This window comes from Lontra canadensis, unplaced genomic scaffold, assembly GCF_010015895.1.
Source record: "Lontra canadensis isolate GAN:19392208 unplaced genomic scaffold, GSC_riverotter_1.0 scaffold2, whole genome shotgun sequence".
NCBI classification, from domain to species: domain Eukaryota; kingdom Metazoa; phylum Chordata; class Mammalia; order Carnivora; family Mustelidae; genus Lontra; species Lontra canadensis.
The window spans coordinates 42,945,727-42,959,471 of NW_022630996.1; the positions used below are offsets into that span (position 1 = coordinate 42,945,727).

Sequence of the window (13,745 nt, forward strand, 5' to 3'; positions counted from 1 at the left end):
CTCATTGCTGACAACAGTTGTTTGGTTTGGGGGGACTCCTGGCTCAATAACCACAGACATACTGCTTTTCAGCTAGGGCCATCAAGCTTGCCTACCTGTTTTTATGATAACATCCTTTCCTCTGTCCACAAAGAGGAAAGAATAAGCAACAATGTTTAGTCCTCCCTCTTGTTGCTCAGCCTCTAAGCATTAGCTGAGCCTCTAAGCATTCAGCTTGTGTTCATTAACAGGACAACAGGAAACCCTTCTTCTACCTCCATCTCCCAGACACACTCCTCCTCCCCACACCTGGGCAAGAATACTCACTACCAGATTGAAGGAAGTTTTCTCATCTCTCTGAACCAGGCTCATTAGACTTTCCTCTTCCAGAAAGTCACATCTCTGTTAGTATCCCATCCTTGTCTCCAGGACTGTCAAAATTGCAATTTTGATTTTACCCTACTTTTATAAGCTATGAAGTTAGCCTGTTGTTGTTTCATGGATGCTTATAGAAAACACAAGATGCTTATCACAGACCATGGACTTGGTCACTTAGAGCACAGTAAGCATCACGAGCATTAGCATGCTTACATTGGTTCCCCTTGTCCCCAGGCCCCATGGGGACAACATGGATGACCCAGAGGGACTCCTGCATATACAGTGTATTGCACTGTAATAAAGAAACACTTATCTTCAAGAATCTACCAATTTTATAGCAAGCAGTAAGCAAGTCTACCTTTTGTCCCAGAGGGAGACATTACTTTAATCTTCAAAATTGCTCATTGCAGATACAACCCTGAGAAATAACCTGGGTAAAGAGAGGTCAGGGCCTGACATTCTTGGTATACACAACAAGATGTATAGAAGCATGAGAAACTTATGAAGGGGTTTTTCCCAGTAACAACCAGGCCTCCGGGGGAAAAGTAGTAGTTTTTAGAGATCTGCATTGTATCATCTGCCAATTTCCTGACTTAAATACTACCTCACGGCTGACTTCAAGCTTCCACTGTGATATCACTCAAGTCAGAGTTGGGAGAAGATGTGCACACACACTACCTGGACCACTGATAATTGTTGCTTGAATCAGTTATTTCTACGATTTTGACCTTGTCTTTGAAATACATTGAAAGGTATGCATTTCAAAGTTTGTTCACCTGTGAGTACAAAAACCTCTTTCATCTGAGAACCCTAAAATAATTTCTGGAGAAGTCTGGAAGGGAAGTCTTGGGTTATACTCATGGATGAAAGAGAACCCGCAAAATTGAAATGTTGAGAACTGTGGTATGATTGTCCCAACCTCTGACTGGTAGTCAATCATCCACATTTCCTTCTGCATCTTTAGTAAACCATTAAACCAATGCTTATGAAGTTCTGAGTCTATAGTCATTTCCTCTGACATTATCTGGCTTTAATTTTCTTCATAATATTTATCACTCCTTAATTTTCCAGGGCCCCCTTTTTACTATTATTATTATTGTTATTATTATTTGCTTCATAGATAGTCTCACTGCCTTTATAATGCAAAAACAAGCATTTCGCCTATCTTGCTTACCCCTTTGTTCCCAGCACCTATATGTGAACGCATGTTCACATGCGCCTAGCATGTGAAAGTCAGTCAATAAATATAGGATATATAAATGAATTCTGGGTCCTGGGTTAGGACCCATCCCATCTCATTATGCTGCCTCTGTATTTAGTCACTTTCAGGATGGTGGGCATGGCAGACAGCAATCAAGATGACAAATAGAAACTCCAAATTTTTACTCTTATAATTAAAACTTGATTGGGTTTCAGGACATCTGATATCCCAATTCTGCCTCTCATACACTATGTATAGTCAAAGAAATCATTAAAACTTTCCATACCTCAGTTCTCCATCTAAAGTGTTCAAGGATCTCGGAAAGAATGGCTTCAGTTTTCATGGTCATCTGTAGACCATTCAGTGCTGCTGGGCATGTATCTGTGACAGTTTTTGTCTCATTCTGATGATGTCCTTGCCTCTGGAGGGTGATAGAAGAATAAGAATGAGCAGCCGTAGTCTTGCATTTCTGTCTCCTATCACAGTGATTCAGAAAATCTGAAGATTCTTTGAAGGCAATATCTCAGCTTCTCTTTAACCGGGATTCAAACCATTATTCTGACAAGTTTCCCAAACTCACCACTCATCTGCTTTCTCATCTATAAAATGGAGCTAATAATGTGTATACACCACAGTGTTGCAGTAACAAGTTATCTCATTTAAGATAACCTAAATCAGAGATTCTTAAGTGAGGGCCTTTGATCCACAGCATTGACATCTCCTGCCAGGTGGTTAGAAACACAAAATCTTGGGACCCACCCTAGACCTACAGAAGCAGAAACTCCAGATGGTTTTCCAAATGGAAGGTTGCCCCCTTCCATCTGTGCTTTAATAAACCTTCCTAGGTCTAGATTTAGATCTAGACTAGAGTTTGAGAACCACTGACAAATGAAATCACCTGACACTCATTTGGTCCTCAATGTCTGCTTTTCACCTATTCATTCAGGTTTATTAGCCCCCAAACCAATCCCAGCTAAGCTGCAGAATAATTTCTCCTCATCACACTTGGCAGATGGGAACAATGGGTGGGAGACTTGGGAGCAGACCCTGCTCTAAAACCCAACTATAAACACTTATTCTGGCTGTTGTTCTCCTTCTCCACAGTTATCATAATTCAACCAATTGTTACCTCAATGTTTATGTTTCTCTTTCTCCTATATCTTTTAATTTGTCAAGGAGTTGTTTCAGCAGACCAGTTTTATGCATACATGAGTAGCCAAATAATTGCCTGTGTGGGCAGAGACTAAGAAGGCCATAACACTGGGGTGACAGAGGAAAGAACACGTGCTTCAAAATCAACCAGTACTGGGCTCACTCCATCCAGTGAGCACTGGACAAGTTAGCCTTGGTGGAGTCTGAGTTTTTCAAACGAAAAATGACCTTAACAACAAGAAAAGCCTCTATTTATTGAGTGTCTCCTATGTGTCAGGCACCAAGCTAGGCATCCTACATTTGATTATATATTATCTCATTTAAACCAAAACCACAACTTATCTTTTTTATCTTTAAACATATCTTACTTAGATACTTCCAAAATTTTCAATGTGATTTTGCAACATTCAGGGCCCATCATTTTCTTTTCCAATATAATCAAAAGATAACAAAGACACTTTGGGGAAACAGGACTTAATTAATAACTAGCTTTTTGGCAAACTCTGTTAGAATGCCTCAATTCTGTAAGTAAGTGATATCAGTTGGAAAAATGAGGCTAATTTTGCTGCAGGTTAAAGAAAGTAGAAATAACCTCTAAATAGTGGTTTATCTGTGCTTTGTAGTAAAGGTTTTTAGTTCATACTTAATTGAAAAGGCAAGTTACTGTTGAATTTTGAAAATCCTGAAAGAGTTTTTTAAAGTAATTTAATGTAGCATTTTATGGCTGCTTTTGTAGTTTAGAATTTGCGATGGATATCAAGGGATGTATATGCCTCTGATCCCTTAGATTTAATCAGACTTCTCGCTTGCTTGCATAATGGTTTATGGTACCTTTGATGATTTGCAGCCAACCTAGCTCTTTTAATAATTTACTGTAAAAGCATTTAATTTTTAATGGACAAGAATGGGTTAGAGGTAGCTTTTGCATTGGTAAGTGTTCTCCTGAAGACTGGGAAAAAGGAACAGTGTATTTAAATTCCAAACATTATTGAAAAACATGCGTCTTTTATTACCAAAATCAAATGCATAATTGAAGAACATACCTAACCCAAAATTATTGTTCATGCTTTATTTAACCAGAAGATAGCATTGCTTTCACGATGCTATCATGAGGACACTTTTTCAAATGCCCCCCTTTTTTTAATCTTCCATGCTGCTTTCAATATTCTGTCCCACTAGATAAAGGGTATCTGCCACAGGGTGAGAATATACATCATTTTATTACATCTTGCTCATCAAGAAAAGCCCAACAAAAGAATGGTTTGTAACGTCTGGTACATAAAAGAAATACCATCTTATACTTATTTTCCTTAAAAGTTTTTCTAAGATCTCCATATAATGTGCATACCTAGGAATGATTTCACAACTAGTCTTAAAAATATCAGAGTTTCCATGTGGAAAGAAAAATGGGAAGATGCCAGGATAAGTATTTTTTAAGACTTGATGGAGGACAAAACATATCTTTCTTTCAGAGGCACATAAAACAAAAAATGTTACAATTGCCGAATAACCCCTTTTTCAGATATGCCATATGTAAAAATCAGAATGGCTTCACAGAACTACTTTCTGGGGAATCAACTAACAGCCTACAGTCCTGGAAACTTGTTCTCTATGCTCCTAACATTCCACAGCTGACTGTCCCCAAGCTTACCCTGAAATGGCCCACAGGGAGAACTCTGATGGTCAAGGGTCCAAGTCTGAGCTCTGTTTCTAAAGCACCTTTTGAAGTCAGACATGAGAATAGTTTCATGAAAATGTGAAACTCATTCTCTTTGTTTTGGCCTTCAAATAGTCTTGAGACCAACGCCTGCTATGGAGATTGGTTCCCAAGAGCCTTTGGTTCTTAGCCAAGAAGTTTGTGTTCTGTCAAAAATCACCCCATCTAAATATGAAAGTTTGAGGATCCAGCCACCATTTCCATGCTTGGTTTCCTGGGATAAACCTGCAGGTGCAAGACTTACCTGGTTAACGAGGACTCTATCTACTGCCCACCATCTTTTGGCTTCCTGGCAGGGATTATATATAAAACAGCCTATATAATAGCTTTCTTTATTAGCCAGATTCTCATCCCCACACCAACTAATGAACAGAAAGTTCGAGATTTAATCAACTGTCCCCCAGATTTGAGGAATCAGGAAACTGATCCTGAGCAGAGAAGTTCCAAGCCATCTGACTTGGGTGACCCTTATCAATCACTAACATCTAACACACACATCTCTGTCTTCTCTCCAGCTCTCTCAAGTTTTTTATCTCATATCATCAACATTGATGTTTTAGAGGTAAAGGGTCTTTAGTGATTATCCGGCAATCCACAAATATTTCCTGGAAAGAAGCTATGAGCCAGGTGATTGCCCAAGGTTACACAGAAACCAGAAACTAGTATTTTCTAAATTGTTTTCTAAATAGAGTGCTTTTTGAAATCTGCATTCCAAATCAAGTACCTTTCCCATTACATCAGAGTCTCACTCCCCACCCCCATCTCTGTCTTCTCCTTCCTCCCCTCTCCTATCCCCCAACTACTCTCATTGCTTTTGCTTTAGTTCTAGGCCTTTCTGTGGTGCCAGGGGAACCCAAGAGTATCAGTTATCTGCTGTGGTAGCCTTCATTGCTAAAAAAAAAAAAAAAATTAAGGGATGGGCAGGGGGAAGAAATAGTGGACATTCCTGACCCCAGTCTAACAACTTTTTTCCTCCTCCTCTTCCAGTCAGGTGTGCTGCCTCTTTTTCCCATTCTGACAACACCACAGAATGAGCTGACTTCACCCTAGCTTATGTGCGAGCCTAGTCTCCATGACAAAAATATAATTAAGTTTCTTGGACATATTAATTCCTCTTAACGTCCTCACCAGGTTGCAGCTTTGTGAACCATCTTCAAAAGAGAACAAGGAAATGTAGAAAAGAATGTTATAAATGTAGTCTCTAACCTCTATCCTGTCCTGGGTTATCCAACCTCTATCCTTGGTCTCCCCACAAAATTTATGCCAACCAAATACATGAAGTGATATACTGTGGTGTTAACTTGGTCCCTCCACTCCAGTATAGAACAGGAGTGGGGTACAGCCAGAGAGGGAGATTATTACCTTGATCCTATTAACATATTTTTTAAAACTGTGGAAAGAACCAAGATGCCCTTCAATGGACAAATGGATAAAAAAGATATGGTCGGGCGCCTGGGTGGCTCAGTGGGTTAAGCCGCTGCCTTCGGCTCAGGTCATGATCTCAGGGTCCTGGGATCGAGTCCCGCATCGGGCTCTCTGCTCGGCAGGGAGCCTGCTTCCCTCTCTCTCTCTCTCTCTCTGCCTGCCTCTCTGTCTACTTGTGATCTCTCTCTGTCAAATAAATAAATAAAATCTTTAAAAAAAAAAAAGATATGGTCCATATATACAATGGAGTATTATGCCTCCATTAGAAAGGATGAATACCAACTTTTGCATCAATATGGATGGGACTGGAGGAGATTATGCTGAGTGAAATAAGTCAAGCATAGAAAGTCAATTATCATATGGTTTCATTTACTTGTGGAGCATAAGGAGTAATACAGAGGACATTGGGAGATGAAGAGGAGAAGTGAGTTGGGGGAAGTCAGAGGGGGAGACAAACCATGAGAGACTGTGGACTCTGAGAAACAAACAGGGTTTTGGAGGGGATGAGGATGGGGGGTTGAGTGAGCATGGTGGTGGGTATTAAGGAGGGCACATATTGCATGGAGCACTAGGTGTGGTGCATAAACAATGAATTTTGGAACTCTGAAAAAAATAAAATAAATGATAATTTAAAAAAAGATGAGGGGAAAATGAAGAAAGGAAAAATGGGAGGAAAACATGCCTAAACCACAATAAAAATTGTAAGCCTGAAACCTAGAGTATATCAGGGGAAAAAATGTTTTAAGTATATATTACAAATAAAAATGCTGCAGGCATAATATAGCTCTCTATATATAATGTATTATATTTATATATGTAATTCTTTATATATATAATTATATATATAATTTATATATAAATATATATAATTTTTATATATATGTAAAATATATATAATCTTATTCTATAACTATATAATTATATAATATATAATTTTATAATTATAATTATATATAAATTATATAACTATATATAATTCTTATTCTGTAACTATGTAATTCTATATATAATTATATAATATATATAGTTATATAACTATATAATTCTATAACTATATAGTTCTTTAAATCTATTAGGTTACGCTTTTAATGAAAGGTTAAAAGATCTGTGAATTCCATTTTTCCCTTAGCATTTAAAAATAGGGAAATTCTGAGTTACGGACTGATTATGAATAGAGAAGAAAAATGTCTCTGTTATGACTGGGTACTAGAATTTTTCATACATACTGCCCACAGAGTAACCGTCAATCTTATATTTTGGGCAGACTAAATGATTAACCATCTCACATCTGAGTCAGTCTCAATCCAATCAACTGTATGGAAATGAGTCACTATAATCGACAAAGTACTTAACTCAAAAGGGTTCATTCATTAATCACATATCAACACACCAGAAAGATAATTTTTCTGCTAAAGTTCCCAGGCTCTATTTGTTCATTCATTCCTTCACCAGATACTTATTGAACTCCTGCAAGGATCCAGGCACTCTATAGGGCACTGAGAACAACAACAACAATAAACAAAACAAAACAAAAAAACAAAAACACTCTTCTTAAAGGATATTGTAGATTGGAAGAGGAAAGTAAAAAATAAATAAGTTAGCTCGTGCTCTAAACACTAAACAGACAAAAAAAAAATTTCTGTGGGGATAGGGGGCAAAAGGGAACAATTAAATATCTATTCTAGGGCAAGTGGAAAAACCTTCACAGAGGAAGTAACACCTGAGCCAGGACTTAGGGAGAAGTTGGAGTTCATTGCAAAGTTTCCAATGAAAATCAAAACCTGAAAATAGAAGAGGCCAAGTTTATGAATACCTCCTTTAGGCCAGCATTTCCCAATGTGTTTATAGATCTTATTTGGGAGAGAGGGGAAAAAAAAAAAAAAAAAAGGATTCCACAGTCAAAAGAAAGCTTAGAAAATGCTGGATTCTACAATATGTAAGTTTCCCTTACAGCAGGACTTCTCAGAACCTTTACACTCTCAAATTTTATGCCAACAAAATACATGAAATGATACACTCAAGTGTGAACATTGGTTACTCCATGGGTATATAACTGGGGTGGGGTGGAATCAGTGAGCATTACAGGAATCTAGAAAGGAGAGACAAAATATACAGTGATTCCTAGGCTTTAAAAAAGTCCCCTTTTCTTTATAGAACGTGAGGATCTACTTGTCTGTGTCCACACTTTACATCTGTATTCATGATCTGTACTTATGGATTTATTTTCATGTGTGTTTTAGACTAAGAAAAGGTGATTGTATACTCCACCAGTGAATGTTCGAATCCCTCTTGGAAAAAGCAGCAGAAAAGTTTTAACATTTATAATTACTGACATCAACACTACAATCATTCTCATTCCTGAAGGCTGTCATTATCTTAGAGAATTCTAGAGAGGTTATGCCACCGTCTTGTTTGGTGTCAGTGTTCGAAGATGAAAAAACCCAGAGTAAAATGACTGAGCAGTACTATGCATTTGATTGGTAATTATGTCTAAGATAACCAAATAGCAAACCAGAAATTACTTATTTTCTTAGTATAATAACCAACAAATAGATTAACAATCAGATCTTCCATTCACACTCATTGCACGTGTTAGGTGAATTATGCTCTATTTGTGAAAAAAGTATAATTAAGTATATTTCAAGAAGTACTAAATATTAATAAAAATGGAGGAAATGCAGATGGTCTAGATAACATAGTAAAAGATGAATGATTCATGGGGTCACTATTTCTGTGAACAGAACTTGAGAAACTGCTGATAGTCCAGGCCTGTGACATGACACTATTTAAAGCACGTACTTACTACCTGTATAATAGGCTGGAAAAGGACTGATCCAATTGATGAAGGTTTAGATCTATGACTTACATTATCATGATGAATCCTATATTAATATTAAAGTTCTATCCATCACATTGGAAATTTTCCTAGAGAGTTTTTAACATTTCCCTGGTGGCTGTCTTAATATGTAAATCACTGCCATCCTGGGAGACCAGTGCAGAATCTCCGCTTGTAACTTTTTCTACATTACATTTTTTTCCACTTTATTTCTGTGCAAACTGAGTCCCTTTTGGTTTTAGAAAAAAGAAAGTCATTCTCTCTTGAGATCACTTGAGTGTGTACTCAAAGGCTCTCCTTCAGCTGTTATGCATTGTTTCCTACTTCCCTTTTGTTTGCTGATAGTAAAATTAGCAGCAGCAAGAGGTCTGCTCTGTAGGCTTAGGAGACTTGGCTTGAGCTGCTAGGACAAGCAATAAATGTTGGCCAGCTTATATTTTGTAGCCTGTAAAATGTTGGATACCGAAGCTCAGATTCTTTGGTCGGTGGCCACAGTCTGCAAATGTCACATCACATCAAAATCACTTCAGCCACTGTTCACAGACCTGACCAAAGGGAGTGAGGGTGATGCAATCAGACCATGTGGGAGAGGAGCTGGAGTCTCGTGGTACTAATTTACTGTTTCTTAAGAACAGTGCTGCCCCAGGTTCTCAGGTGTGACAAAGATCTGGGGGTCTCCTTGACTCTAATTACAGTGAGCTCCAAATTCAACTACTTTTGAGATTTGGGATGGGAGTAAAGGAAAAGAATAAGAGTGATTCTGGGCCCAGAATCACTTGCTAGGCCTCATTCTCTCTTCCATGCCCAAAAGAAAACCTTAAAGCTACAAGTTCATCTTCTACCAGCCTTCCAATGATGCTCTCCTCCCTCCCAGCCTACATCCCTCTTCCTCCTCCTTCCACACCACAATTAACTCTAGAGGATAGTCAGAATAAAAGCAGAGGAGTAGTAGTGATCAGTAACTGACATTTTGGAGGAACTTGTGGGCTAATGACTTAGCTGAGCATTTGCTTGACTTTTTCCCCAAATAGGCTATTTAGAAACTGCAAGCAGCTGAACAGAGAGCACGTGGACACTGACTAGCTGCCCTTCACCCCACAGCTGTCATTTGTTCCAGAATGTGGCCAACCCACGTCATCCTCCCCGACTCCCACTTTTTTTCACAATTTACCCCTCAGAAGGCTTCCAGGAGGGGGCCTGAAGGAGAAGGACTGGCATAACCCAGGGCATCCTGAACTTCCTTGACTAGTGTAGTTAAGGAGAGGGATGTAGAACTAAATGGTCCAGCCTCTTAGATGGACAGCACCTACTGTAAGCAGTGGAAGGGAGAAATTACCTGGCAGATTTTTCATTCGAAAAACTTTATAAATTTTTTAATCTTACTCTTTCAAAATGAGCCATAAATGGGTCAAATGATACTGAATAGTAAAATGGATGTGGTATGAATTCTTTATAATTATGGAAATGGCAGCTTCCTTATTGGTTGCATGAGTCACATAACATGTAATTCCCTGTCTTGGGTTATTAATAATGGATACACAGTTATCAAATTGTTTTAATGAACACTTCTAAAATACTTTCTGTCACTGAAAGCAAATATTTTATTGTAGACAGATATATTTGTAGGACTAAACTAGGATGTCCCATTATTACTACTTCTAATTTAGTGTAAATAATGTCAAAAAATTGACAGAAAACAATGAAGCTAATTATCAAAAAATATGCTTATATTTGGAATTATACACAAAGAATTTTTTTTTACTATCTCCAAAATAAACATTTACTAATCTATTATTTAAGGAAAGTTCATTGTCTAAGGAACGAGAATTTTGGAGTGTTTCCAAAGGCTACCCAAGTGCCAGACAGAGAATGGCAAGTCAACCAACTTAATAGAAAAATAAACTTGCTTGCTCAAAAAGCAGTGAACCACTCTACTCTGGGTCATAGAACTCACTCAACCTTAGTAAGCACAGTGGGAAGAAATGAAGCAAGCCAGTATCACCACAGAAAAACAAAGGGTGTGAAACAGTTAGGAAAGAGGCCCAAGTTAAAAAGAGTTTAGGACCATTTAGGGACCAAACCACCTGGTCTTGAAATTCTCAGGACAGTGCTTCATATCTGGTGTTGAGCATAATGGTGGAAACAGGAGCACCTCCAAATGCCAAAGAGTAACACCTGAGCCAGGCCTCCCACCTGCCAGGGGAGAAAGGGAATCTTACAGGCTCTCAAAGTTGGCACTGCTTTTGATGGATATATGGAGAAATAGCTGGGAATTGTGCCCTCAGCTGCCCCTGGGGAAGGAAGATCTTGAATTTGTTTTGTTTTGTTTTGTTTTTACCATCAAAGCCCCATATGAGCCACAAAAATATCTCACAAGAACACCTGCTTGCAAAAACAAAGACCCAGATGGCAGAGATGAAAGCACTGTCTACCAGTATCACTGAGCTAGGACAGAGACCTCCTCAGCAACTTTAAAGAAAAACAGAGACTTGCCCCGTCAAGTGGCCCTCTATCTGCAACTCAGAACTTCAGTATTTCACCAGCTTGGGAAGCAGTTTTCCTCTGCCTGGGGAATTCTCTTCCTCAGGAAGAGAAGTGTCCAGATTCTTCCTCATGCTCTATCTAACCAGCTGTTTTAGACGCTTTTGTATTGTCTTCCCAGTAACAACACTTACCCCCAACGCTTTCACAGGTTTGCGATAGTATCTTCAATGTTAATGCAATGTGACCCACCTCTGGCTATAAATGATTGGTTCAGGATGGGGCTCCTTATCTAGAATGGGCCAATCAGAATCCTTCCCTGGTGATTTTGAATCTGGAACTGATATAAAGCAGTTTTCTCATGAGGTTGCTGAAATTGAGGATATATAAACTCAGAATGCATTAATAAGTGGGCTGAGAGGTGGGAAAATCAAGACAGCGGTAGGAAGGAATAATGAAACTGATGCATTGAGAGAAGAAATGAGAATCAAGGAGAAAGTACCAATGGTGATTTGACTCCTAGGCTCCAGATGTTCTAGAGGCCCCAACCCTATTCATAAGATATCCCCATATCCTCATAATAAATTCTCCATTTTGCTTAAACACATTAGAAATTTCAGTAACATGCAACCAAGGAGCTCTGAGTAATAAACCAGGTAAAGGAAAACTAGTTTTGCAGCTGTGCCTATGAAAAGCCTCAACTGCGAAACATTTACAAGACTAGAAAACTGCTCAAGAGGCAGGGAGGTCCAAGGTAAGCCCACAGTGATTTCTCTTCTTTTTCATCTCTCACCATGGCCAAGATTCTGGGACTCCTCCTCCTTGGTTATGTTTATCTAAGTTAGATCAGGTTAAGAGAGTCATTAAGGGACTTTTTGTTTGTTTGTTTTGTTTTTTTTTTAAGATTTTATTTTTTTTATTTGATGGTAACAAGGAAAGCTGCAGTAAATGGTGACTTTTCTATCCAGGCAGAGTAACTAAAGACAGCTATGAAATCTGCAAAGAAAACTAGAGACCAGGACAAAGAGGCAGTGTGAGCCTGGCTCCGGCAAGCTAGGCACCCGCGCATCTCAGCAAGGGCAGGTAAGCCAGCTACTGACTGCTTTCCGTACGGCCTTGAACTGACCATTTTTCCTCTAAGAATCTTGTCAATGGTTGCACTCCACTGCAGCTAGTTAAATACAAAGAATTAGCCCTCACACTAAAACCACATTTTTCAGAAGAAATAGAATACATTCGGAATCACTGATTGCTTTTCCTTCATCTTTTTTTTCTTGAACGTGTAGGTGTCCGAGTCTCTTGTGTTTCTTCTTTTACACTGGGTATGGGCTGTTTGAAAACTATTTCATTATCTTTATCATCAACATTCATCTTAGCCACTTCAGATTTTCGTTTCTCCAAAAATGTTGGTGTACAAACTGGCGTGGGGCCCTGGCTATCCACAGTCTTCTCAGGAGTGGTAGGAGTATGTGAAACCTTTGAAACCTTTTTCTTCTTCTTCTTCTTTGATAAGACCTGGCTATTTGTAGATTTCTGAAGACCAGTGTTTGAAGCATTTCTTTTCTCCTTTTTATGTAAAATCAGTGAAGGAAAATCATAATCAATTCCTTTTTTAGCTAATTTCTTCCTGAGTAATTTTTCCTTCTTTTTAAATCGCTCCTCCATCTGTAGCTTTTGAAGAAGGGTCCGATTCTGATTATACCGTTTCACTGCTGGATATGATGGCTTTTTAAATGGAACATGCCACTCTCTAAAAAGTTCTTCGTGTACTTTTTCAGGTGGTATAAAATGACACTTTAAGAGTCTTTCACCAAAAAGGTAGTTGTTCATCGTGTCGGCAACTATCTTGGCAACATCTTCAGATGCAAACTCCACAAAGGCATAGCCTTTACTATTTCCAGTCCGTTTACTTCTGGACAGTCTGAATTTTGTAACAGTGCCAAACTGGGAGAAATATGCCCGGATCTGGGTTTCGTAAAGTGCTGGAGGTAAGTGGCCCACGTAGATTACTCCAGGAGTCAGTTTTTCTTTCTCCTGACGCTGGGTTGCGCGCCGACGAGCCTGCGCCACCTCCTTCTGAAACTTGGCCTCTTCCTGCGGGTTTAGCGACAGGAACTGCTTGGCCGGGCCAGCAAAGACCGCCATGGCGACGGCTTCCAGGCCAAAGAGCCCCACGCGGCAGCACCGGAAGCCATTAAGGGACATTTTGAAGCGATAAATTTAAAGAAACAAATCAACCCAAAGAATATGGAAACATAGGAAGAGCAGTTCCACTGTTCTTGGCTTAGGTATTGGGGAACAGGGCATGGACTGAGGTGGTATTCACCAGTCTCCTAGCAGGATGTTTCTAGATCATGGATCATCAGCTACTCCTTTTAGATCAATCAGAGAGGGCTCCAACAGGGCCCATCAGCCAAAGCCCACTGTCATAAAACTGCTCTGGGTCATTTAAACTGTCATATAAACTGTGTTTACAATAGGCTATTGTCCCTAGAAATGGTAACGTTGCTTGTACATCTAAATATGTTCTTAAGACCTAAAAATATGTTCTAGATACCATTGTCTGTTTTCTTTAT

The 13,745-nt window shown here is 39.0% G+C and overlaps 1 protein-coding gene across 1 annotated transcript; it reads right to left on the minus strand.

Annotated features, from left to right (window-relative positions):
* Positions 1–12,067: 12,067 nt before the first annotated feature.
* Positions 12,068–13,327, minus strand: LOC116876679 (MKI67 FHA domain-interacting nucleolar phosphoprotein-like). Its single transcript, XM_032872987.1, has one exon. The coding sequence runs from the start codon at positions 13,312–13,314 to the stop codon at positions 12,430–12,432; it is 885 nt and encodes a 294-aa protein (XP_032728878.1). The 5' UTR covers positions 13,315–13,327; the 3' UTR covers positions 12,068–12,429.
* Between the last annotated feature and the right edge of the window lie 418 nt (positions 13,328–13,745).

Coding starts and splice junctions, on each gene's coding strand:
- LOC116876679 (XM_032872987.1), bottom strand. CDS start 13,314: ATGGCGGTCTTTGCTGGCCCGGCCAAGCAGTTCCTGTCGCTAAACCCG.